The sequence below is a fragment of the Delphinapterus leucas genome, chromosome 21 (assembly GCF_059928025.1).
Source record: "Delphinapterus leucas isolate spDelLeu-1000000601 "Yukka" chromosome 21, BTC_Dleu_Yukka2, whole genome shotgun sequence".
Taxonomy (NCBI): Eukaryota; Metazoa; Chordata; class Mammalia; order Artiodactyla; family Monodontidae; genus Delphinapterus; species Delphinapterus leucas.
Genome location: NC_143149.1, coordinates 12044339 through 12069101, shown reverse-complemented (window position 1 = coordinate 12069101; position 24763 = coordinate 12044339). Strand labels below are relative to the sequence as shown.

General features: G+C 45.4%; 2 protein-coding genes and 1 pseudogene across 2 annotated transcripts in view; 2 read left to right on the top strand and 1 right to left on the bottom strand.

Moving 5' to 3' along the window:
* Nucleotides 1-1156: 1156 nt before the first annotated feature.
* LOC111173597 (claudin-24) lies at nucleotides 1157-2782 on the top strand. Its single transcript, XM_022571409.2, has one exon. It carries the CDS (start codon nucleotides 1657-1659, stop codon nucleotides 2317-2319), a length of 663 nt encoding a protein of 220 aa, XP_022427117.1. The 5' UTR covers nucleotides 1157-1656; the 3' UTR covers nucleotides 2320-2782.
* A 618-nt stretch (nucleotides 2783-3400) lies between these two features.
* LOC111173349 (claudin-22-like) lies at nucleotides 3401-4919 on the top strand (annotated as a pseudogene).
* An 872-nt stretch (nucleotides 4920-5791) lies between these two features.
* Nucleotides 5792-24763, bottom strand: part of WWC2 (WW and C2 domain containing 2) — a 164209-nt gene continuing 145237 nt past the window's right edge. The window contains exons 17-23 of the mRNA XM_022570913.3: nucleotides 24512-24633; nucleotides 22460-22658; nucleotides 20736-20900; nucleotides 19091-19183; nucleotides 15895-16137; nucleotides 11647-11774; nucleotides 5792-8649 (exon numbers count right to left, since the gene is read on the bottom strand). Of these exons, the coding sequence (XP_022426621.1) occupies nucleotides 8583-8649; nucleotides 11647-11774; nucleotides 15895-16137; nucleotides 19091-19183; nucleotides 20736-20900; nucleotides 22460-22658; nucleotides 24512-24633 (1017 nt within the window). The 3' untranslated portion in view covers nucleotides 5792-8582. The remainder of the gene's footprint in view (nucleotides 8650-11646; nucleotides 11775-15894; nucleotides 16138-19090; nucleotides 19184-20735; nucleotides 20901-22459; nucleotides 22659-24511; nucleotides 24634-24763) is intronic.

Sequence of the window (24763 nt, the reverse complement as noted above, 5' to 3'; positions counted from 1 at the left end):
GACTCCTGTGCTCACTTTGGTGTGTCGGGATTGGGGTGCTGTCTCCCTGATCCCCTGTTGAGAGACATTGTAAAGGACCTTCTCCAATCCTGGACTAGAAATGTGATGGGCAGCTGGTTCACAGATTAGAATCGTCCAGGGCAGTGGCTCCACTTTAGGAAGGCGCATGTCCTTCCTGCTCCAGGCGGGCACATCAGGTCCTGCCTCTGGCTGTGGGGACAGGAGCGTGGTGGCCCTGGGGGCAGGGGCAGCCCTGGGAATGCGGGGCGTGGTCTCTCCTCCCGGCCTGTGAGGCCCTGCAGAGAGGGTCCTGTTCGGCAGAAGCATGCACTCAGGTGTGGCTTCAATCAAAAACACAAACAAAGGACTTCCCTGGTGGCTCAGTGGTTAAGAATCCGCCTGCCAGTGCAGGGGACACGGGTTCAAGCCCTGGTCTGGGAAGATCTCACATGCCGCAGAGCAACTAAGCCCATGCACCACAACTGCTGAGCCTGTGCTCTAGAGTCCGTGAGCCACAACTGCTGAGCCTGTGAGCCACCACTACTGAAGCCCGCGCACCTAGAGCCCGTGCTCCGCAGCAAGGGAAGCCACTGCAGTGAGAAGTCTGCACACCGCAGCGAAGAGTAGCCTCCGCTCGCCGCAACTGGAGAAAGCCCTGCACAGCAACGAAGACCCAACGCAGCCAAAAATAAATAAATTAAATAAATAAATTTATTAAAAAAAACCCACACAAACAAGATGACGCCTCGAAGGTCAGCCCCATGGTGGCTATTTTGTCTTGGAACTGGCAGGAGTTGTCGTGCCTGGTGCTGCTTTGTCTTTGTGGCTTCAATGACAGTGAAGACAGCTCAGCTCTAGACAAAAACAAACAAAAACAAAAAACAACACCTCCTGGACACTAAGAAATTACGTTTTACCCCAAGTCCTTAACAAGGATGGAGAAAATCTCAGGATGAAATCCAGAGCTTCCTGAGATACCCCCTCTCCCCTCAGTACCTATGGGCACAGCCTCAGCCTCGTCATTTTACTTCACCCAGTGAACCAGCCTCTATGTTGCAAAGGAATCTGAGGGAAAGTCTTCTGCCAAGTCCCAACTGAGTCCCTGTGACAGTCAAGAACCTGGGCCAGGTTCTTGTGTAGGTTAAGGAAGCCTGAGAATAATAAAGATTATAGGGAAACAGTCTACCTTTCTTTACAAGGTCTTGTTTTGCATCTCTGAAATCTCAGATTCAGCTATTACAATGAGGTCCTGTTGTAGAAAGAGCTGGCCTTTTATCACCACTTAAAATCTAATTAATCCATATTGAAGCACAAAGATTTCTGTTGTATTTTAGGGTGAGGGGTCATAGAGCGCTCTTTGTTCATCCTTAGACTTATATAATCATCAAGCATTGGGGATATAATTTTACCAAGCAAATTGGAAGGTAACAGATCAAATCCTTATCAGAAAGCCTAACTCATAGTTTTAACAGAGTCCTTCGTCCTTTACATGAAACATTATATTCAAGAAGAACAAAAACGCATTTCAGAGTGCCCAAAGAGTTAACGACCAAAACTTATATTCCCCGGGCAGTATCGAACCAAGATTGTCACGCTACTGTCCACCACAAGACAGCAGCTCCTATAGAGGTGGCAAGGGTCCTAAGATTTGTTTCGATGGCTTTAGTCTTTAGAGTAGCAATGCAATTCGTTGGAATTTTGCTATCTCTGCTGGGATGGGTTTTATCCATTATTACAACTTTTTTGCCACATTGGAAAAACCTCAACCTGGACTTAAATGAAATGGAAAACTGGACCGTGGGACTCTGGCAGACCTGCGTCACCCAAGAGGAAGTGGGGATGCAATGCAAGGACTTTGATTCTTTCCTGGCTTTGCCCGCTGAGCTCAGGATCTCCAGGATTTTAATGTTCCTCTCAAACGGCCTGGGATTCCTGGGCCTGCTGGTCTCGGGGTTTGGCCTGGACTGCTTGAGAATTGGAGAGAGACAGCAGGATGTCAAGAAGCAGCTGTTAATCCTGGGAGGAATTCTGTTCTGGACAGCAGGCGTCACAGCCCTTGTTCCTGTCTCTTGGGTCGCCCACAGGACAGTCCAGGAGTTCTGGGATGAGACCATCCCCGAGATTGTGCCCAGGTGGGAGTTTGGGGAGGCCCTCTTTATCGGCTGGTTTGCTGGATTTTCTCTCCTGCTCGGAGGGTGTCTGCTAAACTGGGCCGCCTGCGGGACCCAGATTCCCCTGGCTTCCGGCCACTATGCAGTGGCAGAAATGCAAACTCAGTGTTCATACCTGGAAAATGGAACTGCCAATCCTTCAGTGTAAGACTTTGATGAGACCAGAGAGGTGTATCTCCCTATATCAACTGTGACGGTCCACATGATAAAGGGTTCTTTGTTATGTAACTATATTTGTGATGCTAACATCTTCTCATTAAATACATTAAATCATGACTTTTCTATCCTAGATACCCCATCCCCCCAAAACCTGGAGAAGTAAGAAAGAGGCAAATCTTATATCTAAAAGAAAATGATGTGGTAAGCATTACATAGGCATGAACAAAACAAAATTTCATTCATCTGGGTATTTAAATCAAAATTTGGTGGCGGTTGTCCAAGAGAGCACTAATTAGCTTTACTGGGTTCATTTGATATTAGAAATGTTTTTTTGGCTTTGTTGGTAGCTGAAATTGATAATTAGTTCCTGTTTCCTAAAGAAAAAACCTAACAATCTGAAATCCTTTAAGCATTCTGTACTAGCAAAACCACACGCTCAGCCTATCCAGAGTGCTATTTCCACAACAACGATTTGGTCTTTCTTGAACAGAGGTGGTTTGTGTTTAGGAAATTGCTAGGAAGCCTGTGTGGCAGGACTTTATGAGGCTGCAGGTTTTCAGTACATTGTGATACTCTCAGATTTAAAATACTGGCCAATCTCTTCTCGTCTCTTCCCTCAAAAGCTTCGTACTTTAGAAAGATAAACAATTCCAAAAATATTTTGCTTAATATCCAGCTCATCTGCCCTAATAAAAATTTTCCTTTGTTCAGTTAAAAGTTACACGCATGGGGATGAACCAACAGAGGCGCTGATTCTAACCTACGCAGTCCTACTGCTTACTTTTTCCACGGCATAGAAAGCATATTTAAGCAAAGAAACAAAAATATAGCAAGCATTTATGTCCCTGTGTGTGAAGCTGTCAGGAAGGCGTGGAAGTAAACAGACTTGATATTTAGTTCAGAATCGTTTCATATGTTATTGGGTATATGTAGCCTAAGAGATTAAAAAAAGAAAAGAAAAGCCTGATTTAAGGTCTACAGAAGAGATTTCTGAGATTGATTTATTTGGTTAAGAAATACTTTTCTTGAACCTGTTTTTAAAAATGATAACACTCAGTTATAACCACAGTATGCGTATTGAAATGAGACCTCTTAACAGATGAAAATCTGATAGGTGCAACTAGTAAGATATAAAGTAGCAGGAGTTGAACCAAACTGTCAATTAAACATCTTGCATGGAGACTTCTTAATTCTTTGACTTGACAGAAAGGTTGGGAACGTGAAAGCCATTTATACTTTAACAATGAGAGGATTATTACTACTTAATGTTATTTCGGGGACAAACTGCCTACTACAAAATGCATCCTATAGGACGTGAACGTGATCTTGGCCACACCTTGTCATTACTGGTTTGCAGAATTATTTCCCTATCCTTTTCTGAAAACTATTCAACATAGAATTGAACGATAGCAACTCTGGCAAGAATCCTCCTATATACACAATGAAAAAATAGTTCTGAGCTCTGCAAGCGATAACACAAGTGTCACACTTCTTTTCACAGCCACTGAAAGGCAGGGGTTGGTCTGGCTAAGGTCACAGGATTTTATAGTGGCTTTAGTATTTAGAGCTGTGGCACAATTAGCGGGAATTTCACTATCTTTGCTGGGATGGGTTTTATCCTGTCTTACAAACTACCTGCCACATGGGAAAATCTCAACCTGGACTTAAATGAAATGGAAAACTTGACCATGGGACTCTGGCAGACCTGCGTCACCCAAGAGGAAGTGGGGATGCAATTCTATCCTGGCTTAGCCCGCTGAGCTCAGGATCTCCAGGATTTTAATGCTCCTCTCAAACTGCCTGGGATTCCTGGGCCTGCTGGTCTCGGGGTTTGGCCTGGACTGCTTGAGAATTGGAGAGAGACAGCAGGATGTCAAGAAGCAGCTGTTAATTCTGGGAGGAATTCTGTTCTGGACAGCAGGCGTCACAGCCCTTGTTCCTGTCTCTTGGGTCGCCCACAGGACAGTCCAGGAGTTCTGGGATGAGACCATCTCCGAGATTGTGCCCAGGTGGGAGTTTGGGGAGGCCCTCTTTATCGGCTGGTTTGCTGGATTTTCTCTCCTGCTCGGAGGGTGTCTGCTAAACTGGGCCGCCTGGGCCCTGGCTTCCGGCCACTATGCAGTGGCAGAAACGCCGCCACACCGTCTACACCTGGAGATGAAAACCACTCACCTGAAACTAAGCCAGAAGGGATCAGCGGTGCCCTCAGATGATTTGGTAGGATTTCCTGTTACACAGTAACCCATTCACTATGCTTTCGATTTTCTAAAATGCATTTTCCCTTCACTTCTGAAACTGTCATTTCTTTCTAAGATGGTAAACCACTTTTATCTTCTACTCTGAGACCAAAACCAATCAAGACTTAACAGTAATCATACTCATTACTGGGGATGAGTTTTCTCAGTTTTAAAATAGATTCAGTGATTGCACAGAACCGGTAAATAAAACATTGTGTTAGTACCTACACATCTTCTGAAGGTGTTATTTAATAAAGATGAATCATTCGGCAATTGGAAATGTTACTGCTGATCATTGACTTCTTTCAAGTGTTTAAGATCACCTATTACACTGAAACTAAAGTCTGGCTGCTTATTTTTTTTAAAAGGTATGACATCTGATTATATTTTAAAAAATTGCTGGCTCTCTGAAAGCTTGAGAGGTGCGCATCGGGGACACATCATCTCTTTTTAAATTGGAGACCTCAGTGCCTCTATGGAGACTCTTCCGCTCATTCACGTCTTCTTTACTGTGTCAGGAGCAGAGGAGGGCGGTCCTGTGTTTTAAAGATTCATGTAAAATCTACCGCACCGACGTCCTTTTGCTTGTGTCCTGTGCTCTGTAGTAGATGCTGCAGCCACAAGGCGACTGTGGGTCGGGACTGGGGGGCGTGGGCAGGTCCCCTACCCCCTTTAAAAGAAAACCAGCAATATATATGGTCCAACCAAGAACTATTCACAGCAAGCTGCTGGCTTGGGGATTTTTTTTTTTTAATTTATTTATTTTATTTTGTTGGTTTTTGGCTGCATTGGGTCTTCGTTGCTGTGCGCGGGCTTTCTCTAGTTGCAGCGAGCGGGGGCTACTCTTCGTTGAGGTGCGCGGGCTTCTCATTGCGGTGGCTTCCCTTGTTGCAGAGCACGGGCTCTAGGCGCTTGGGCTTCAGTTGTTGTGGCACGGGGGCTCAGCAGTTGTGGCTCACGGGCTCTAGAGCGCAGGCTCAGTAGTTGTGGTGCACAGGCTTAGTTGCTCCGCAGCTCGTGGGATCTTCCTGGACCAGGGCTCGAACCCGTGTCCCCTACATTGGCAGGTGGATTCTTAACCACTGCACCACCAGGGAAGCCACCAAACTTGGGGAATTCTTCATGAAAGATTTTATATTTGTTTGGTATATAGTTCAAGTAAACTTTTGTGTTTGCGCCAGTCAGGGAAATTCACTGAACAATAAATGACACTGAAATAAAGTATTAGGTAATATGTATCTTTGTTTTAAAAAGAAAACACTGAATTTTTTTCCACCCACAAACACATGAAAAGTGCAGAAACCAGAGTTAATCTATGTGATGTATTTGCATACTTTTACAAACAAGACAAATTAAAACAGAAACATATTCAGAATTTAACCTGATTAAATATTTAGTTCAGTCCTGAGCTTTTGATATTTAATACAATATAAAGTAATAGCAAAAAAAGATTTTAAATTTATTTGATTTGCATGCTACAGAGATCCAGCTAAACTTTGTTCATTTGGCTAGCAATATTCTTTTTGTACCTGTAACACTTAGATTCTGATATACAAAATTGTAATAACATACTGATAATTCAAACTTGAGAACTAAATATTACATTCTTTTTACCCTGTGAAGAATAAATTCTACCTTTAAAAAATAGTACTTATAATATTAAAATTCATGTTGTCCATATGGTTTTGTGAGCAAGTTATTAAAATGTTTTGTCACTGTGAATCATTTGGGTTAGTACAAATATGACAGGATTGTTAAAAGCTGCCTATAAATACATAACACTATTGCTGATTTTTAAAGAGTGAAAAAGGATTATATTAAGTTTGTCTCTCATGTTAGAAATGAGCAAATGCTGTAAAATGAAACCAAAAGCATCTTGGTCACAACTGCTAACTACCAGCCTGAGACAGATTTTATTCTTTTATGCTTGTCTGAAACTCTTTGTCGTACAAAAAGTTAACAGCTAATCTGATGGAATTTATAAAGCTGTAAATATTCCAATATAGCCCCTTCTGTGTCAAACATTTAAGATGGCCAGAACCGAACTATATATTAAACAGAACATAAATAAGACCGTAAATAAATAAATGAAGAAAATAAAATCGTACGGTACAACCACATATAATCCTATAAACATTTTCATGGTCAAACTAAGAAGCTGAAAACAGCTGACCTTCATTTAACTCTACATTAAATAAACTTCTGTTTTTCACATTTGACCTCGACAAGGATGAACGGTGCTCTTCCTCCAGTTCTCCTTGGTCACCTAACAGGATGAACTGGGCCGCCTGCAAGGACTGTGCTCAGTCAATTCACGAGGCTGGTTTTTGTTCAAAGTAGTGTCACGTCCAGTTATTCCTTCAAAGACTTTTGTATATAAATGGTGGGACACTTAGGAAAAAGTCATTACAGTTCTAGGCTCAGAAATGGCTTGATCTGAATTTTGATTCTGATAAAATGAACCTTCCAAAACATGTGTAATTACTTTCAAATAAATATTCTTACCAACGAGGACTCTAGCTTAGGAATAGAACTTGTGTTTCTTTTTTTTAAGGGGCCCATTCCTTTAAGATGATGTTTTCATCTCTAAAAAAAAAAAAATGATTTCACTTGTTACATAAGATGGCTCACCAAACATTGCCTCTTCCAGTATTACAGACCGAGTAACATGCATGGTTTAATTTGCATAAAACGATTTCTTTTAAAAGCCTTTTATGCTGGCAGAGCTAACCTGGGGATTTGTTTCTTTTAAGAAGTGCTTGGGTTGGGTAAGCTAAAATTCTCCACTGGAGGAAACTTTAGTCAGTTTCCATCTTGTTTGTCTGGAATATATATTTATTTATATTTTACAAATGACTCAGCTTTTACTTCAAATTAATAATCTCCCCAGGCACTCTCTTCTCTTTGCCTCCCAACTCCTTACCACAAGTTACAGATAGGATTCCCTAAAAATGACAGCTGCAAAGTAATGTCTAGTAAATGTTAGAGATCTGTTTACTGAAGTATTTAAAAATTTTTTGGCAATCTTGATTCAATCGAGGTACCCTTTCCTCTGTTCCTGGTTTCAGCAAGTGATGCTAATGTGTTTCCCTCCACAGTACCAGCACTGTGTGTCCTCAGCACCCTGGGCCCCTCCCTTCACCCACTTGGTACCATCCTCACACCTAGGACGAAGCATGACTGGTGCAAGCCAGACACTCACATCTGGACACTGACGCACAGCCAGGCTGAGTGAGAAGCAGCATCGCTCACTGACGTGCTGACTTTAGTGTATTTGAGGCGGACTGGCTTTCTGCTTTCATCTCCCCGCCCTTAAAGTCCTAAATCACGGGGTCTGTAGTGTGGCTGGAGCACTGCTCCTTTGCATTCTTGCCTTCCTGCACTCAGCGTTTTGTTTTTGTTTTCTTTAGACAAATAGACAAGGACAAAAAAAGGCAGTTGTTTTAAGGAAACAAAGTGTTCCGACAGGGGTGACGGAAATGAACGCAGCACCTGTTTCAGGTGGACCCGGGACTCTGCGCTGAAGCTCACGCTCAAGTTCAACCTCACGCCGAACGAGCTGCCCTCTGGCACCAAGTATCGCCTGGCGCCACTGCCGGCTTCATAGTCGCCCATGGGAAAACAAAGGAAAAGCGAAAACCGCATGCTGCTCAGCTGAGTTATTTCTCCACAGCCGGTTCAATAGGATACATGCTGGGTCCCGCCTCTATTCCATTTTTACCAAATAAAGCCCATTGGCAATACACGTATACTGTACATCTGTGTACCAGATGATCCTGTTTTGGTTATCTGATTTTTTTTTTCTTTTTTTAAACAGGTAAGAATTACATTCAAGGTACTTTACAAATTAACATGTTGAAAAATCTGATGTGAAATAAAAGCTCTTTAAGAATTGACAGTTATATTACAAAAAACCCCCCAAAACAAAAAACAAAACCTCAAACGAGAAAACGTTCAGTCTTTTGCCCTCCCTAAGAAATGAAGAGGTGAAAACACGATCTCGTCAGCGATGTGATCAGACGTCATCAGCCGGCAGGGACGGGATGCTTATCTTTGCTCTGGTGAAGTAGGCAATCTTCTCCCTACAGCCGGGGTGAGAAATACACCGACTTCAATAGGATGTTGAAAATGCTCTATGCCCGTTAAAAATAGTCCCAAGAACGCCAGCGCTGGCTCCACAGGCCCGGATGGGAGATCTTGTCCTTAGCTAGAGCTCCATTTAAAATCAAGACTGTCTTCGCCTTTTTACGGAAGGACATAAAGGAGAACGGCAGCTCTGACCCACGGTAACCACCGGTCGACACAGGCATTTCCAACCTCAGACAGGTTTTAAACCGCTGGGGCGGGGGGGTGGAGGGAGCGTGTCAGTCTAGGTCTGAGCATTTCTAGACCAGGGAGTAGAGGATTCTAGGGGCCAGAATCCTCACAGGAAAGTACACGATCCGGGAAGAATTCTTTAAACTCAGTACCATGCTAAGGTAAGGGCACAATAATGAGCGATGGATACCAGGGCTCAGATGAGGCAAGAGAAGGAGCCTGACTGTCTTAAAGGCAGATCTGCCGCATCCTGACGCGGGGATAAGTGGAAACAACCTGAGAGGGAGAGGCTGAGAAAGAAGGGGCGGGAGGGTTTTCAGAGCTTAGCAGAGTGTCAAGAAAGTAAGGTTTTAGGGTTGTAGAGCCGCCAAGGGCAGGACCAGTACGTCTAGCCTCTAAGAAGCCTTCACATCGAACAGTCTCCCCTCAACACAGGCTGCTGAGGGGCTTCCCCACGTGGGGCCACACTGGAAGCCCTAAGGAGGAATAAAGCACTGGCCCTCCTTCGATAAACTGGGGGTGAGATGGTGCGGGAGCGTGGGGTTATGATGCAAGAACTGAGGCGGAAAAGCTCTACCTCTAAGGAAAGGAGAGAGAAGGAGGGAAGCATGAAAACCCTGGGCAAGGTGGAAGGAGAGTTATTTTTGTGCTACAGCGTCCTTTCCGTTTGCTCAATTCTATGAGATAAAATTAAGAATTAAAGGGGCGAGTGAAAGTAGTCACGATGTCACTGAAGGCAGAACCTGAAACTGGGGTCTTCCCGCAAGCGAATTACTTTGGCTCACGCGGTGCTTTTTAAACACACAAACTAGCTGTAAGTGTCTATGCTTGAGATGTTTCACATAAAATTCCTGGTTTCTACCTTCCCTCGGCAAATCGGAAGAGCAGGGAGCCCTGGGCTTTGAGAGAGCAGCTCAGGGAGAGTGTCCCAGGCCTCGGCGCACTTCCAGAGCAGCTGCCGTATCCCGGTCCATCTCCCTCTCCTTCATCACCTGTCTGGTGATAGGCTTGGCTTTGGGTGCTAAGCGAGTGTTTATAAACATTTATTTCGGGTTTTAGCAGCAGCTGAGGTTGGATGACTTCTCCTCTGGACAGTGTTTCTTGCACCAAAGGCACGAGAGGATTCCCCGCACCACCCTGCAGTTCTAGAAATCCAAGGAGCAGTATCCTCTGAAAGTTACAAGAGCGACCCTGGAGCTGAATGGAGACAGGAAAAAGCTGACTCTTTACTATAAGCCATCACGTTAAAGAGAGTCTGAGCCTGCCATGACCCGTCTCCTTCCCCCGCACCCGACTCACTCAGGACAGCAGGAACTCCCACTGCGTCCTCTGGCACCAAACCCATCCCTTCCTAACGAGCCCTCTCCACCCCATATCGTCAGACATGCTCCTTGGGCTTCTACCTCTTCAGCCAAGAGCCTCCTACAGACTCCTCCACAGCACGCACACACACACACACACACACACACACACACACACACACACACACACACACCACAGACCAATAAAACCACACCTCTCCCGTTGCCCCCCTCTCACTTGACTGAAACTGTCACAGGATGGTCACCAGGGGCCCCCAGCCTGGGGAGTGTCTCAATCCTCTTTGCTGTTGCCTTTGACAGCACCTGTCACCCTCCCCGCTCAGCTCCAGGACCACGCTCCCCAGTTCTCCTTCTAGCTCGCTGGCCACTCCTTCTTAGTCTCGACAGTCTCCTGTCCTGGTCACCTTCTCACACTTTCCAGGATGTCAGACCCACGTTTGTTGTGGAACCACCACATGTGAGACGAAGACTCCCATTTTTATCTCCCATCTGATCCTTAATCCTGGCTTCAGATTTTTATTTCTACTTATCTACTGACCATAGCTTCCCAAGCTGGCCTACGGGAACTGGTAGGCTGGTATGTCCAAAAGCAGAACTCTCCCCGCCCCCTAGCACCCCTCCGTCTGCCCACCTCCCGTCACCCTCCTATCGCCTGCCTGGCCTCCCCTTTCCAGGGTCTGCCCGGCCGCTCTCCACAATGCCTCTAACGCCCTCACTCACTCCTGCGCTTGGAGACCCCTGCTGGTCCCCCACCATTCAAAGCCAGCGCTGGAAGCTTCGACACAGCACACGGGGCCTTGTGCGGTCGACAGGCTCACCCACTGGCTCTGACCTTTAAGGCTCTGTGCCTCTGTCCCTGCCCCGATGCCCTTTCCAAAACCACCACCCCTGGTGCCTGACACACGCGTACCCATTCTTCTACCCTGTACGGCCTCTTAGACTCCCGTGCGCTCCCGCAGGCCCAGCGTCTGCCCTCACGGGACCCCGCCTGGCCTTCAGGGGGCTCCTTCCGCATGGCACTGCCCACCCTCCTCACACAGACTGGAGCCTCCGTAAGGCCAGGGGCGCTTGCCCTTCTCTGGGTGCCTGGGCCCAGCCCCGTGCATGGCTCACGGGGCCTGAGGAACAGTCCAGGGAGGGAACAGCAAAACCCCGAAGACAGGTGAATTTTCTGTACCTTTTTGTTTTCTGCGTTAAGATTTCTCAATGAGATGTCTAACTGCTTCTAAGAGCTGGGGACACCCCGGGTCCCCGGGGAGCCGGGCTCAAACGGAGTCAGGACTGTGGCCGGCAGGGTCTATGAGCTCAGGGAAACACACACATCAAACCGGAAGCAGAGGGCGTGGTGTCCCACATCCTAACACGTGTCACCTGCCAGCCACCCTGCGGTGCAGGCCTGCGTGATTCGGAGACAGCCCCGCACATCCCACAGGCGCTCACCTGAAGGACTGCACCTGCCGGGGCACCTTCCGGCTCTGCTCCCGAAGCCGGCACACGTCCTTGGACACCTGCCTCATTAGCTTCTCTGCGTTCAGGTCTTGCTTCTGCTCTTCTTTGGACTGTTCGGCCTGGTAAGGAAATGAAAACACAGAGCCCCCCAGAACATTAATTAGAGATTCCCAAAGGTGTGCTCTAAGGCTTGAAAGACGCCGGGCTCAGGTCAGGAGGCCAGCCCAGCAGGACGACACCCATGCGTCCACCTCATGCCCACAGGGAGCAGCTACTGGGTCGGGGCAAGTGTGTGTTAATGCATTTTAAAAATCTTACCACATAGGCAATGTGGGATCATCTTGTTACATCTGGAACACCTGGTAACTGCCCCCCTCTCCACCCACCAAAAGAGAAATTAAAAACTACTTACAGCACCATGTCCAAGAAATATCTACTGTTAACATTTTGGAGAATACACTTTCAACCTCTTATTCATCTTTTCAACCCCTTTTTTTTTCCATCTTAGACCTTTTAAAAGCTGTTTACTGAAGTAGAATTGACATACCAAAAAAGTGCACACAGACGCGTGTGCAGCTCAAAGAGCTTTTTACAAAGTGATACCCTTCTCAAAACTACCAGACTGTAAACATCTCAGGGAGGGGACAGAACACATCCCAGCCTGTAAGTTTCCACAGAGGCTTCTACTCCCAGGAGGACGTGTTGTGAGTTGCGCTCAGCCCTTGGCAGGGAGGGGCGGGCGTGTGTATTGGGAGGGGACACTATTAATTTGAGTCAGGGGTTGGGGAGACTCCACTCATTTGGGCACCTTCTCCCCATGACCTCCCAAGTGGGGCGCTACGGTAACAGAATTTCCTGCTCAGTGGAGGCCACTGGTCATGGTGGGGCAGCTGGACCTGTGAAGGAAATGGGTGAGGAAATTTAGAATACTGGTGGTTTGCAGCTTCAAGTCTTACAAGACAGATCAGCTCGGGATCAGAACTAAGTAGTCGGCACAAAGAGATGGAAGGAAAAGTGGCTTTGCTGACGGTGGTGCCTGTAGCCTGCAGCAAGCTGATGGTCCCATCACTGGGACCCTTCTGCACTTGAAAAAGCCGACTGCTGTGCTTGTGTTGTTAACACAGGCAGCTATAAACTTCAGAGTAAAGAGCAAGGTCTTCCGGCTTAAGAGACAAGACAAAGACAAGAACCAGTCTGACTGGTTCACAGCCGAACGGATACAAACAGCAATTCTACTACTAGAACTCTATTCGTGCTTCGGAAACGCTACTGAAACAAGAAAGGTGTCCCAAAATGTATAGGAGTGTTCACTTCCACAGTCCATGACTGAAATTTGGGAAACTATCATTAGTAGAGTAATGAAATAGTTATGATATATTTATGATTAAATGAACATGATATGATATATTCATAATGTGTATTACAAATGCCTTAAAACAATCAATTTCAGCAACATACACAAATATGGAAAGCTGTTCATCTTACATGACTAGAATTAAGTGGGGAAAAAAATAAGTGTGGAACAGTATGTCTTCAGACCCTAGTTTTCTGTAACTCTTCCAAACACTGACACATATACATGGCATAAAAAAGAGCTGGAAGGACATATAACAGTCAACAGAGGTCATCCCTGGGGAGTGGGACTCAGGGGCACTTCTATCAATACTTTTTGCTTTATATACTTCTGCATTATTTGGCTTTGTTACAACATGTTAATTTTTTAACTAAAAAAAAAACTTTCTAAATTTTAAAATATTCTCAACACACAAAGTGCACTAAACTCAGTTTAAATTTGAAAGCAAAAATGCTTGTGGCACTTTTAGGAAAGATGACATTTTACAAAAACTATTTATTCAGCCAAGTACTGATGAAGATTCAGTTATCCTCACACCATTCTATGGAAAGCTAAACAGGCTACAGTGGGGCACAACCTAGTTGGTACTTCGCTGATAATACTCTACTGCAGTAACTTCTGATTTTTTTCACCACAAAGGCTCCCTTTTCCAGATATTTTTTACTGCTCCCCTTTCCTCTCCTTGTTTTGAACGATTTTGTTTAGAAAAGTGGCCTATATTTAAGTAGCAGTTCTTTCTTGATTATTTTGGAATTGGTGAGATAGGTGAGCTGTCACTCGGAGCTTCTGAAATTGTGTAATTCAAATTCAAAGGGGACAGATGTGATATTTTAGTTACTTTGTGAAGTCTTACCTTCAGCGAACGGATGATTTTTCACTAGGCGCCAGGTTGGGAACTACTGACTTAGCAGACACAAAGAAATGACTTCTACCATGATGTGGTACATCCAACTAGGAAACTAGTAATTCTACTGAAATATTGCTGCTGTTCTAATTTTGGGGAACTTATAAGATGAACAAACCAATCTTAAAATGGCCATCTCCTTACTGACTTGAACAAACGGAGAGATCAGGAAAAACCAACGAAGGAAGGTACATGCCGGATATACTTAGGGGACAAAACCTGGCCCCGTTTCCCCAAGAAAGCGTATTTTACTAGATCAGAGATGCAACAGGCCCCCGGGATCCTGTTCAGTATTTTGTTCCCTTCCATATGAATGGGAGTGTGAGGTCTATTTTATCTCCTGTACACACTATTAAGATGGTCCCTCCAAGTAGCCTGCTGGCCGCTGCTGTTTCCAACTACCAGCATTTATGTGGTGGCTGCAGAGTCACTCTGAAACTTGGCTTTGTTCTGTGCAAAATAAGACCGACCACCATGCAACACACGAAGAGCCTCCTCTCCCTACTGAGTAAGAACACACTTTACTGCAGACTCCATTTGTCTCTGTGTTTATGTATTTATATCTGTACCCGGGTCTATATCTTCCTCCAAAAGTCTGGGTGCTAAAATATATCATAAAATTTTCATCAGGTGTTAATAATCGATAGTCACCAGCTTTGCAGGCAGTCGAGGCTCAGTGCTGAGCACTTCACTGTAGTCACTGAGTTCTTTTGTTGAATGAGCTGTATTAATATTTCTGACATATAATTTTCTTAGCAGATTCTAACTTTTACAAATGTTAACATCTGTATTACTTTAAGCTTTTAAGAAGCCTAGCGTCACAGAACTGGCATTTTGACAGGGAAACACTCAGAGGAAGAAAAAGAAATTTCTGCTTTGTAAGCAACCTGAGGCTCCTTTGGAAAAATACCAGCCCTTCCTCAGCACGCCTCTCCCCTTCTCACCCAACAAGTCACGATAAGCTGCCTGGTTCAGGAGGATCGGAAGCCGGTTTTTATGGCCCAGATTCCAGGAGAGTGTGATTAACCTTCAGTTTACGTGATGGGGGCCTGACCTGCAGGAAGGTCCAGTGATTTATTTGCCGTCACGTTAAGAAGCCTGACAGAGTAAGGAACACAATCCGTCCTAATTACAGTCCTGAGCTGCTCGCTCTGCTTCCTAAGGGGGTTGTACTATACACGAGGACACTAACTGATTCAGTTTTTATTCTGAGCTACAAAACAGACTTTCAGCCACAAAGGAGGAAGGTTATGCAGAGTGACGCAGAGGCCTGACAGCTTTCCTAACAAGGCAGGCAGATCTGGGCTCTGCTGCTAGACTCCGTTCACAGTTTCCCCGGGAGCCGTATTTTTTATGGCAATTGGAAGGCTGTTTGCTCATCGTTAGGCATTTTATGGCCACGGTGCTGAAAATCTCACAAATCCTCAACTGTGGGTGGGAGGAAGGTGGATGCAAAAGGGCAGCATGTGTGTGTGTGCATGTGCGCCAGTGTGTCCGCACGCGTATAAGGAGTGGACGTGGGGCTTACGAGCACGCAGGAGAGAAGCCAATGGCTCTCACCAACTTCTGTGGCCCGAATGAGAGGCGCACAATTGGAAACAGTTTCTCTTTCACAAAGCGGGTGAGCACAAACTTCAGGGACGAGAAAAAAAGGCACATAACTCCAATAATCTATCTAGACATACAGAGTTGGCAAAAATAAAGATAAAAAAAATCTGTACTCAGGGGAATCAGATTATTCTCAAAATGGTACAAACGCACCTTGCTTTGTGGGCTCTTTCTTCGCTATCATTGGATGCAAGGGCTGCCACCAGGCAGGAGGAAACACAGTGGGAACAAATGTGTTCTAAGTTCTAGAAAAAGGACTTGAAGACTCGAGCAAGACTGAGGTGTAGGCTGAGTACCTTCTACCCGGCGGGCTTTAGGCAACGTGAGCTCCACGTAAGCGCCCCGGAGCTCACGGCAGCACCGGGCTCTGTACCTGCTTCTCGGCCTGTCGCAGAAGCTTCTGGAACCTCTCATCCTCCAGCACACCCGGCGGAAGGTCCGTCTCGCCCTGGGCTTTCAGGTCCTCGAGCTTCTGCCTCAGGCCCCGCAGGGCCTGCAGCTCGTCGTTCAGGCGGCTCTGCCGGGTCAGCGAGGCCTGCAGGTCCAGCTCCAGGTCCAGAGAGGTTCGCACGGGGCATTCGGGTGCTGCCCTTCTGAGCACCGGCTGGCACACCGTCTGGAGGGTTGGAAACAACACGACACCCTCATTACGTCGGTGGTCACCTAACAGGAGGGCACTATGCCTGCTTCCTGCTTTGGCCGATGAGGGGTGAGTGGCAGTGATGTGGCACCTCCTGACCCCTGTTACAGGGGCAGCAAAGGCCTAGAGGGGGGAGGCCGGGGGGCTTGGTCCTGAAGGAGGACAAGCAGAGCCCCCGGCCCACCTGCACTGAGCACGCAGGTAAGCAGCAAACGAGCCTTTATTGTTTTAAACCGCAGAGAGTTTTGAAGTTGGCACCGTGGTAGAGCCTAGCTTAGCCGGACCAATTTACTGCACGAAGCCGGCCTCTGTGAACGACAAATACATTATGAGAAACTCACATCTGCTCCATTTCAGGCCACGCACCTGCGTCCCCGCAGCTCACACCTCTCTCTTATCATTTCTGCACGCACTGGTCAGGACACAGCTGCTCAGGGGAGCTAGGATTTTGACTCCTTCCTCGGTTTCCCGTCGCTTAATATCTATTCAGTACTTTCACCCCTGAACCACTGTGCTCTCTCTGGGGCCAAGCTTATCCACTTATCAAGAAATAATTACTGAATATGTATGAATGCATGTCTGCTGGCAGCGGCTTCTGTGTCCCAGGAAGTCAGGGGAGGGAGAGATCACTCAGGGCTGGGTCAGACTCGCTTGAGGAAAGGCCTTCAAACGAGGCTGGGCAGGACTCCCTGAGCAGAGGGAAACAAGGAGGGCATTTCTTGCCTGGACTGTTGGCAGTGGGAATGGAAAATAAGAGATTACTAATAAAGACAGGTACTATTTGATACAAGACAGAAGGACTCAGACCTGACAGGTATTCCAGCTGGAAGGTCTGGAACAATGGTGGTGCTCATGACAGACAGAAAGGAGAGGCCTGTCTGTCCCTCTTCTCATTTCAGAGCCGCAGCCCAGGTCTGAATAGCTTTCATTGTCTCCTCGGATTCCTCTTTCTCCTTGCCCAACATATCCTGCTGCAAGACTCTCTAATGTTCTTATTAGTAGCTTTCCCTTTGTTCAACCTCTGCTCTAACAAACTTATTACACAGAAGAATCATCTAGACACACACTCTCTTCGACTGTACTACTCATGTTTTCAAGATCAGAAATCCTTCCCAGCTGTCAGGTACATGGAGGCTTTCTAAAGGCTCCCGTGGGCACGGCCTGCTGGTTAAGTGTGTAACAGCGGGCTCGCTGGTTTGTAAGATTCTGCCCATTTCCTTGGTGTCAATGCTCCCCGCCATGACTGCTCTCAGGCTGTCAGTGTGGTGTCACTGAACTGGGGAGAGATGTGGCGATGGGTCCCCCCAACCTCATGCCTCGCTGGCCGGGCTGCCGCCTTCCCAGCCAGGGAGCCTTCCACTGATCTCCGGAGATCTTTTGTTCTCTTCACCTCTACATGGTTCTCATGCTATAACTCCTAAATCAGAATACACTTCCCCATTCACTTCTACCAAACTCTATCTGCCCACTTTAAAAGCTATTAACAGTGATCTCCTAAACAGTGTTTCAGGATTAAACTAAGTTTATCAGTAACCCGACTGTTTTTCAGCTCCACTCAATTCATAAACACTGCTGGTTAAAAGTTCTCTGAAGAGTGCTACCATCCTCTAAAAGTATGTGCTTTTAAAAATGCAGGGGACTTAGAAAAGAGTTGAGAAGAATTTTCATTCAAGATGATGGAAATTTAGGTGCTTTTAAAGCACAAAGTTTGGTAATCTGAAAGATCTATGTTTCAAAAGGTCCTGAAAATGCTGAGGTTAAAGAAATGCTTGCATATTTACCTTTAGAAAAAAGAAAGATGCTTATGACTGTCAAGTAACTAGGAAGTTAAACCAGGAAGTTACATGTTGCCCAGTCACACATCCAGTACTTTGCCCACAGTGGCACTAAACCAGAGTGACTCAACTTACCCTCCAATCTCCACTCCCACCCACGGGGCCCAAGCCTGGCCGAGCTGGGTCCTTCCTCATCCCCTGAATGTGCTTCCCTGCCCCTGTGCCATGTCAGGCCACCAAGTATCCATCCAACAGCACCCAGTATCCATCTCCATCCCTGAAACAAAGCTACCACTTTCTTTAGAAATTTTACGTGGGTGTCAAGGCCAGACACCTTCCCCACGAAGCGTTTTTGATTCTCCCGACCAGGTGAGCTCACTCCGCCCTTCTATCTGCACCCGGAGTCGCCCGTGTGCCCTCGGAAGACCCCCTCCAGGCAAGGAGGTCCTGCCCGTCACTGCAGAGCTTAGTATGCACAGCGCTGCATTTTTACTGAACACCATGCTTTAAGCCGAAATAAAGCAGCTTCGGAAATTAGCACGAAACAAATTATTAGTAAACAAGTAACTTTCCATTACGAGTTCAGCTGTTGGTAAATAAACAGGAATTTCTGAACAGTCCAACATTTTAATTTATCTAAAATTCGTCCCTTTCGAGCTCATCCAGAGACCTCTGGCTTCCAGGAAAACCTGGCTTGAGCTTTTCCATCTACATTAATCTTAATCTTCTAAAAATATCTGTTTTTAAGCAAGCTGCTAAAACCGTGTCCTCCTTTTCCAGAACGTCTGCCCCTCACGAAAGGCACCAGGTGTTACACTCTCCCCACAGCTGCTCGAGAGCTGGCCGTGGTGTGGAGACCAGGCAGCCGGCAGCAGAGATGCTCCCCCCCGACTCGGCAGGCCTGGCTCCATCCACGCTGCAAAGTGGATTTACCCTTCATTATCAGAGGTTCCACACCGGTGATGAATGAACGCTCCCCAGCACATCCTTCTCCGTAACTGACACAACAGCTGTGTCTCCGTAATCCCAGTGGCTTCATCCCAGTTCCCAAGAGCATGGAGCAAGGACACCCAGCAGTCCCGGGTGCTCATGTTCTGATATGCAAGACGCTGGGTGGCTCCAGGACAGGGGGATGCCGCTGAGGGAATACATACCCTTTTGACTCTCAAACTTCGCCGTTCGGTGGAGTTTCTCACAAATAGTGATTTTTTAGCCAGGGTTGAACTGTCACTGTCACTTCGATTTAACTGGCAACAAAGGATAAAAAAAAAAAAGAAAAGAAAAGAAAAGGAAATCAGTGCGTACCGATGTGCTAGAGGAAGCTTGGAATTGAGAACTTTATCACAGAAAGAAGGTAGTTTATTTCTTTAAGAAAATCCTCCCCAAACAAAATTTTCCCTGTTTTCTTGCTTTTCTTAAATAACTTGATTTTCTTTAAATAATTGCCTTTTGGTTACAGTTATCATAGGTCATTTGTTAAGAAAATTATATACATTTTGAAATAAAATTATCCCTTGTATTTCTAGCTAATATGCACTATCCATTCTTTAAAAGAAAGGTTTGTGTAATGCACAGAGCTCAAGGTCAGAGTGGAGTCACAGCATGTACAACTGGGAACACGCCCAGCCCAGGCAGCCCACACTCACTCCCTCACCTGCTTCAGGCCTTTGCTGAAACGTCACCTTCTCAGTGAAGTCTACTCTGAACCTACTTAAATTTGCGACCCTCATCCTCAACATTTCCATCCTTTCTTAACTTGCTCTACTGTTTTCCATAGCACTGGTCCCTGCCCAAGAGACTTTACAGTTTACTCATCATGTTTAGTGTTTGGCTCAACTCACAAGAACATAAGCCCCGCAAGGACAGGGCTCTGGGTCTTTGGTTCATGGACGAATCCCAGGGATCCAGCAACGTGCTTAATAAATAGCAGGTGCTTAATAAAAATGTTTGGTGAACTGAATAAGTTTAGAATTCTGAAAGTATTTTCTAACCCACTTTATAATGTTAAATCTAAATTACGATAAATCATAAATACTTATGGAACTAGAATTTGGTAAACTGATGCAAATCACATAATATTCTCCACAGAACCAGGAATCTGATTCAGTGTCTGGAGGCATTAGTAAAGGCGACTTTTGTCCTAAAACCCAACTCACAATCTTTGACTCAGCAGCACTAACATGTTTTTTTTTTTTTTTTTGCTGTACGCGGGCCTCTCACTGTTGTGGCCTCTCCCGTTGCGGAGCACAGGCTCCAGACACGCAGGCTCAGCGGCCACGGCTCACGGGCCCAGCCGCTCGGCGGCATGCGGGATCTTCCCGGCCCGGGGCACAAACCCGCGTCCCCTGCATCGGCTGGCGGACTCCCAACTACTGCGCCACCAGGGGAGCCCGACTAACATGGTTTGAAGCATGCATGATACCCAGCAGAAATATACAAGACATCATAAATCTTGAGTCGCTTTAAGTTTCTAAATACACACAGAGGTCCAGACAGACTTAGCAGCCTGGTCCTTAATGTCACTTATTTGCCAAATAAATGGCATTAGAAGCAAAGAGACATTAAATCTGAGGAAAGAAAAAAATTCCACCACCCAAACTAAAAAGAACAGAGTGTGATACTTTATGTATATTTTATGGCATTTCTAGCCATTAGAATCTGTAGTCGAGTTTGAAGATCCCCTGGCACTGTCTATTGTCACTAACGGGCCACTCCCTGGCAGGGGGCGGGGAGAGGCGGCAGCCCCCTAAGAGCACTGCGTGCCTCACCCTGCACATGCCCGCCCCGCAGACGCCTTACCCTGCAGACGTACTGGCTCCGCTCGCCGGGGGAGAAGGTCTGCGAGCGCACGATCACGCTGCTCCGCACGAAGGGGCGCTGCCGGGAGCTCAGGCCGCTGCGGTCTTTGGGGCGGACCGCCACACCGGCACTGCCCGCCTCGTCGGTATTTGTCTCTTTATCAACCTAGAAGTCAGTAATTTGTCAGGAGTGGGGAGACGTTTCTTGCTCCTTTCTAAGTATGAAAGAAATACCTAATCTTACAAGAGACTCATCTAGCACTAGGGCCACTTCTGTGAGACAGGCTTTGTCTTTCTGCTGATGGGAAGGCGGTTTTCTACTTAGTTCTTAGGAAGTTACCCTCAGGTAGGGTAGGATAATAACTGTCCAACAGGGTTACCTATAAGTGGCAGCACCACTGCTAACAGATTAGACCTAAAGAAAGGAAGCTTTAGATTTACAGAGGGTAAATGTGCTTCTATAAAGAACCTTATTTGAGAATTCATCATTAAACGTTATTCAACTTTCTGATTAGTTTTTTTCAGAGTAAACAATAAAAGTAACTAAATATAAGAAAATGAAAATACACTAGTTAAACCTCAGGTTTACACAGAACATGCAATTATATATACAGCCATACCTCGGTATCCGTGGGAGATTGGTTCCGGACACCAAACTCTGTGGGTGCTCAAGTCCCACAACTGGCCCTCTGTATCTGGGGCTCCACATTCTCGCATTCAGCCAATCATGTACTGTTTACTATCAGCGGTTGGTTGAATCAGATCCACGGTTGGTTGAATCCGTGGAGGCAGAAACCGCGGATACAGAAGGCCGACTGTATGTATGTATATGTGTGTGTATGTATGTATATATATATATGTATATATATATATATGTACACACATGAAGTCTCCAGTCAGGGTATAACATTATTTTTCTTAGAAATAAATAACTGTTATTTTCTAAACTCCCAAGTTTGCCAGCATCCTCAAACCTTGAAAATAAGTTTCCCCCTTTGGGGGTGGCAGCCTCAACATGTCTGTCACTAACCAGCAAAGTTACCTGCTTAGTAACATAGCATCTGTGCCCAAACCGAGCCATTTGCCACCTTCCCGAACTGGTTTCAGTCAGAGCCCCATCTAACCAAAATGAGCTTTACACGTTTACCTCATGTTTGAAATTGAAATAAACTTACAACATTTATGAAACTTAATACAATTAAGTAGGCATCCTGGTGTTATTCAGGAAATTCTGAAAATGCTTTCAGTAAATATTCACAGAACATTTACAGAGAGATAAACGCCACTATTTTTTTTTTTTTTTTTGCGGTACGCGGGCCTCTCACTGCTGTGGCCTCTCCCGTTGCGGAGCACAGGCTCCGGACACGCAGGCTCAGCAGCCATGGCTCACGGGCCCATGGCGGCACGTGGGAGCTTCCCAGACCGCGGCACGAACCCGTGTCCCCTGCACCGGCAGGCGGACTCTCAACCACTGCGCCACCAGGGAAGCCCTAAACGCCACTATTTATCTTCTTATATGAAACTTAATCGGAGAATGAGTATTCGGGGTCCATTAGAAAAGGTTAAGGCATTTACAATGTTTCTTATGGTCTACTCCCACAAACGCCCATCCTGATCAGCTTTGGCACAAAATCCTGACATGGAGTTATAGCTGAAGAGACAGACTTGGTCTGCGTGGTGCCTCTAGGAGACCAGTTTCAGGAGGGGACAGCTGAGAACACTCACCAGGGCGGGCACTCCTGCAGGTGGCTGACTCCCAAGGTCGTTGGCACAGTTGTTTTCTGTCTTACTTGTGTCCTCATTCATCTCAGGCACACTCGGGCGTGAGCTTATGTCTTCTGCACAGCAACTGCCCTCTGCCAATTTCACTTCAGCCCCTTCCTCAGCCACAATTTCATCAGAGGCCTCTCTCTGCATGGTTAACCTATGGGTGAAACAACACACAATACCGTTCAGGGTCAAGCAGGTGTGCTCTGTGATCGGTGCAACCTGGGCATGTTAACCCGTTATCTGGGCGACGAACAGATTCACACATTACGATTCAAGCCAGTCCTCTGGCTGGAACTTTTACTAAAATGCTCATGAGAAATAAAGTTATCACCTTACTCTTCAGCAATCTGAAGCAAAATCATCGTAATTTCGTACCGAAAAGTTAAATTCATGAAATTTGACCTAATTCCTAAATATTAAATAGAAATACGCTAAAAAATCACATATAAAGTGTAACCCACGGTTTGAAAATACGGACACTCGCTATAATATAATTTGGTATCAGTTGTTCATTTATTGTAAAATTATTCAAACAACAGAATGCAGTGACTCTCTGCTAAGAGTGAATAAAAATATCCATTATCAACTGTGCTCATGGTCTAGCAGAGGTGGACCCGTGTAGAGGAGTCTTACTACTGAACTAACAGAAGACTCTGAATGGTCTATGATCTCGTCTTTAACAAAAGCCATGGCCTGGGCTTGGGTGGCACTACAAGTGAGGCTCCAGAATACAAATACGGTTTATATTCTGTATAAACTGTACTGACAGGAAAGCAAGAGTACCAAGATGGGTAAGAATATCTCACTCTTTGTTGAGTTTCATATTCTCATAATAGGAACATTTTTTTCCACTGATAATGAAAAGTCAAGCTTTAATTGTGACTGGTGATATACCGACAGACTGGAACAGACTAGTTGTTAAACACCTGGTCATGAAATGAACACGGGGGGATCAGCAATGAGGACTGTAAGTTATCAATTCTTTTAGATTACGTTCTAAGTGCATTTTTTGAAATGTGGGTGAAACAAGTTGCGTATTTTACATATGCAAGGAAGGCTCAGTATTTCAAGATATGATGAACCTCATAATCACTCTCATATTTACTTTTCTTTTTCAGTGCTCTGAACTTTATTCACTATAAAGGACTTTTGATAAGAACAAAGTATATCTGCTTTGCACATCACTATAGTAAGCTGTTCCTTCCAAATGTCCACAATTTTGTTATTTGTATCTTGTCACTCTAAGTGTGTAAGAAGTTTTATATATACACACATAAACACAAATGATGCTATATATGTATATGCATGTATGTGTCAACAGTAGTTCAAACATAACAGAATAAGCAACAATACATACAAAGTTAATCCAAATGACTTTACATATATACTAAAAAAACATGCATTCACTAAAATTTGTTTTAGAGAAAACAGTGCAAACCTGGAACGATAGTTCTTTATACGTATGTGAATCTAGACAAACGCTATAATAACCTTTTTTTCCTTTGTTAAAAACAATGAGGTATGGAAAATGAGAAGGAAACAGAAAAAGAAGGTGAAAGTGGCCACAAACAGAAAAAGAGCTCTTCAGAAGCTATTTTCGAAGTATCTGCTTTGACTTCCCAGAGCCTAAATGGTACTTCTGGTCATTTGCAAAAAAAGAGTCAGTTTTTAAATTTATCTGTGACTCTGAAATAAACTACCATACCCTTCGAAATAGGTAGTTTAGACTTAAAACCAAAAAAAAAGCCCAAGAAATAGTGTCAAGATTACTGAAGCAAGAACAAAGAATCTCGCTCATGTGCTTGTCCGCAAACTCGCCACTACCCCTTTCAAGTCTCTAATGACCAAGGAAAGACTTTCCCTAGGGGCAGTCCCCTGAAGCTGCGCTACTTTCCATTAATTCCAGAATAAGATCTAAACCTATAAAGGTTTCCCTGAAAGTTTCTTCTGAGAATCTAAACACATCCTCTTTGCGATCCCGGTAGCAAAAGGAAATCGTTGTTTTACCAATCTCCATCTGGACCCCTTTGCTCTTCCTCCTGCTCTGGTTCTTCTTCTTCTTGTGCTAATTCTTGTTCCACAGCCAACAGCTCAGCTGATGTTCTTGCAAGTAAGGCTGACACTGCATCCTGGAGAAGGTAAAACACAGGGCAATGAACACCATATACTTCAAGAAATGATTGAAAAACTTATCGGATGGGGACTTATGCTTCTAGTTGTGAAAAAGAAGAGGTATGAGACCCAATTCTCCTGCTGAGA

What these genes read in the sequence shown, in the direction of transcription:
- LOC111173597 (XM_022571409.2), top strand. Translation starts at nt 1,657, where the DNA reads ATGGCTTTAGTCTTTAGAGTAGCAATGCAATTCGTTGGAATTTTGCTA.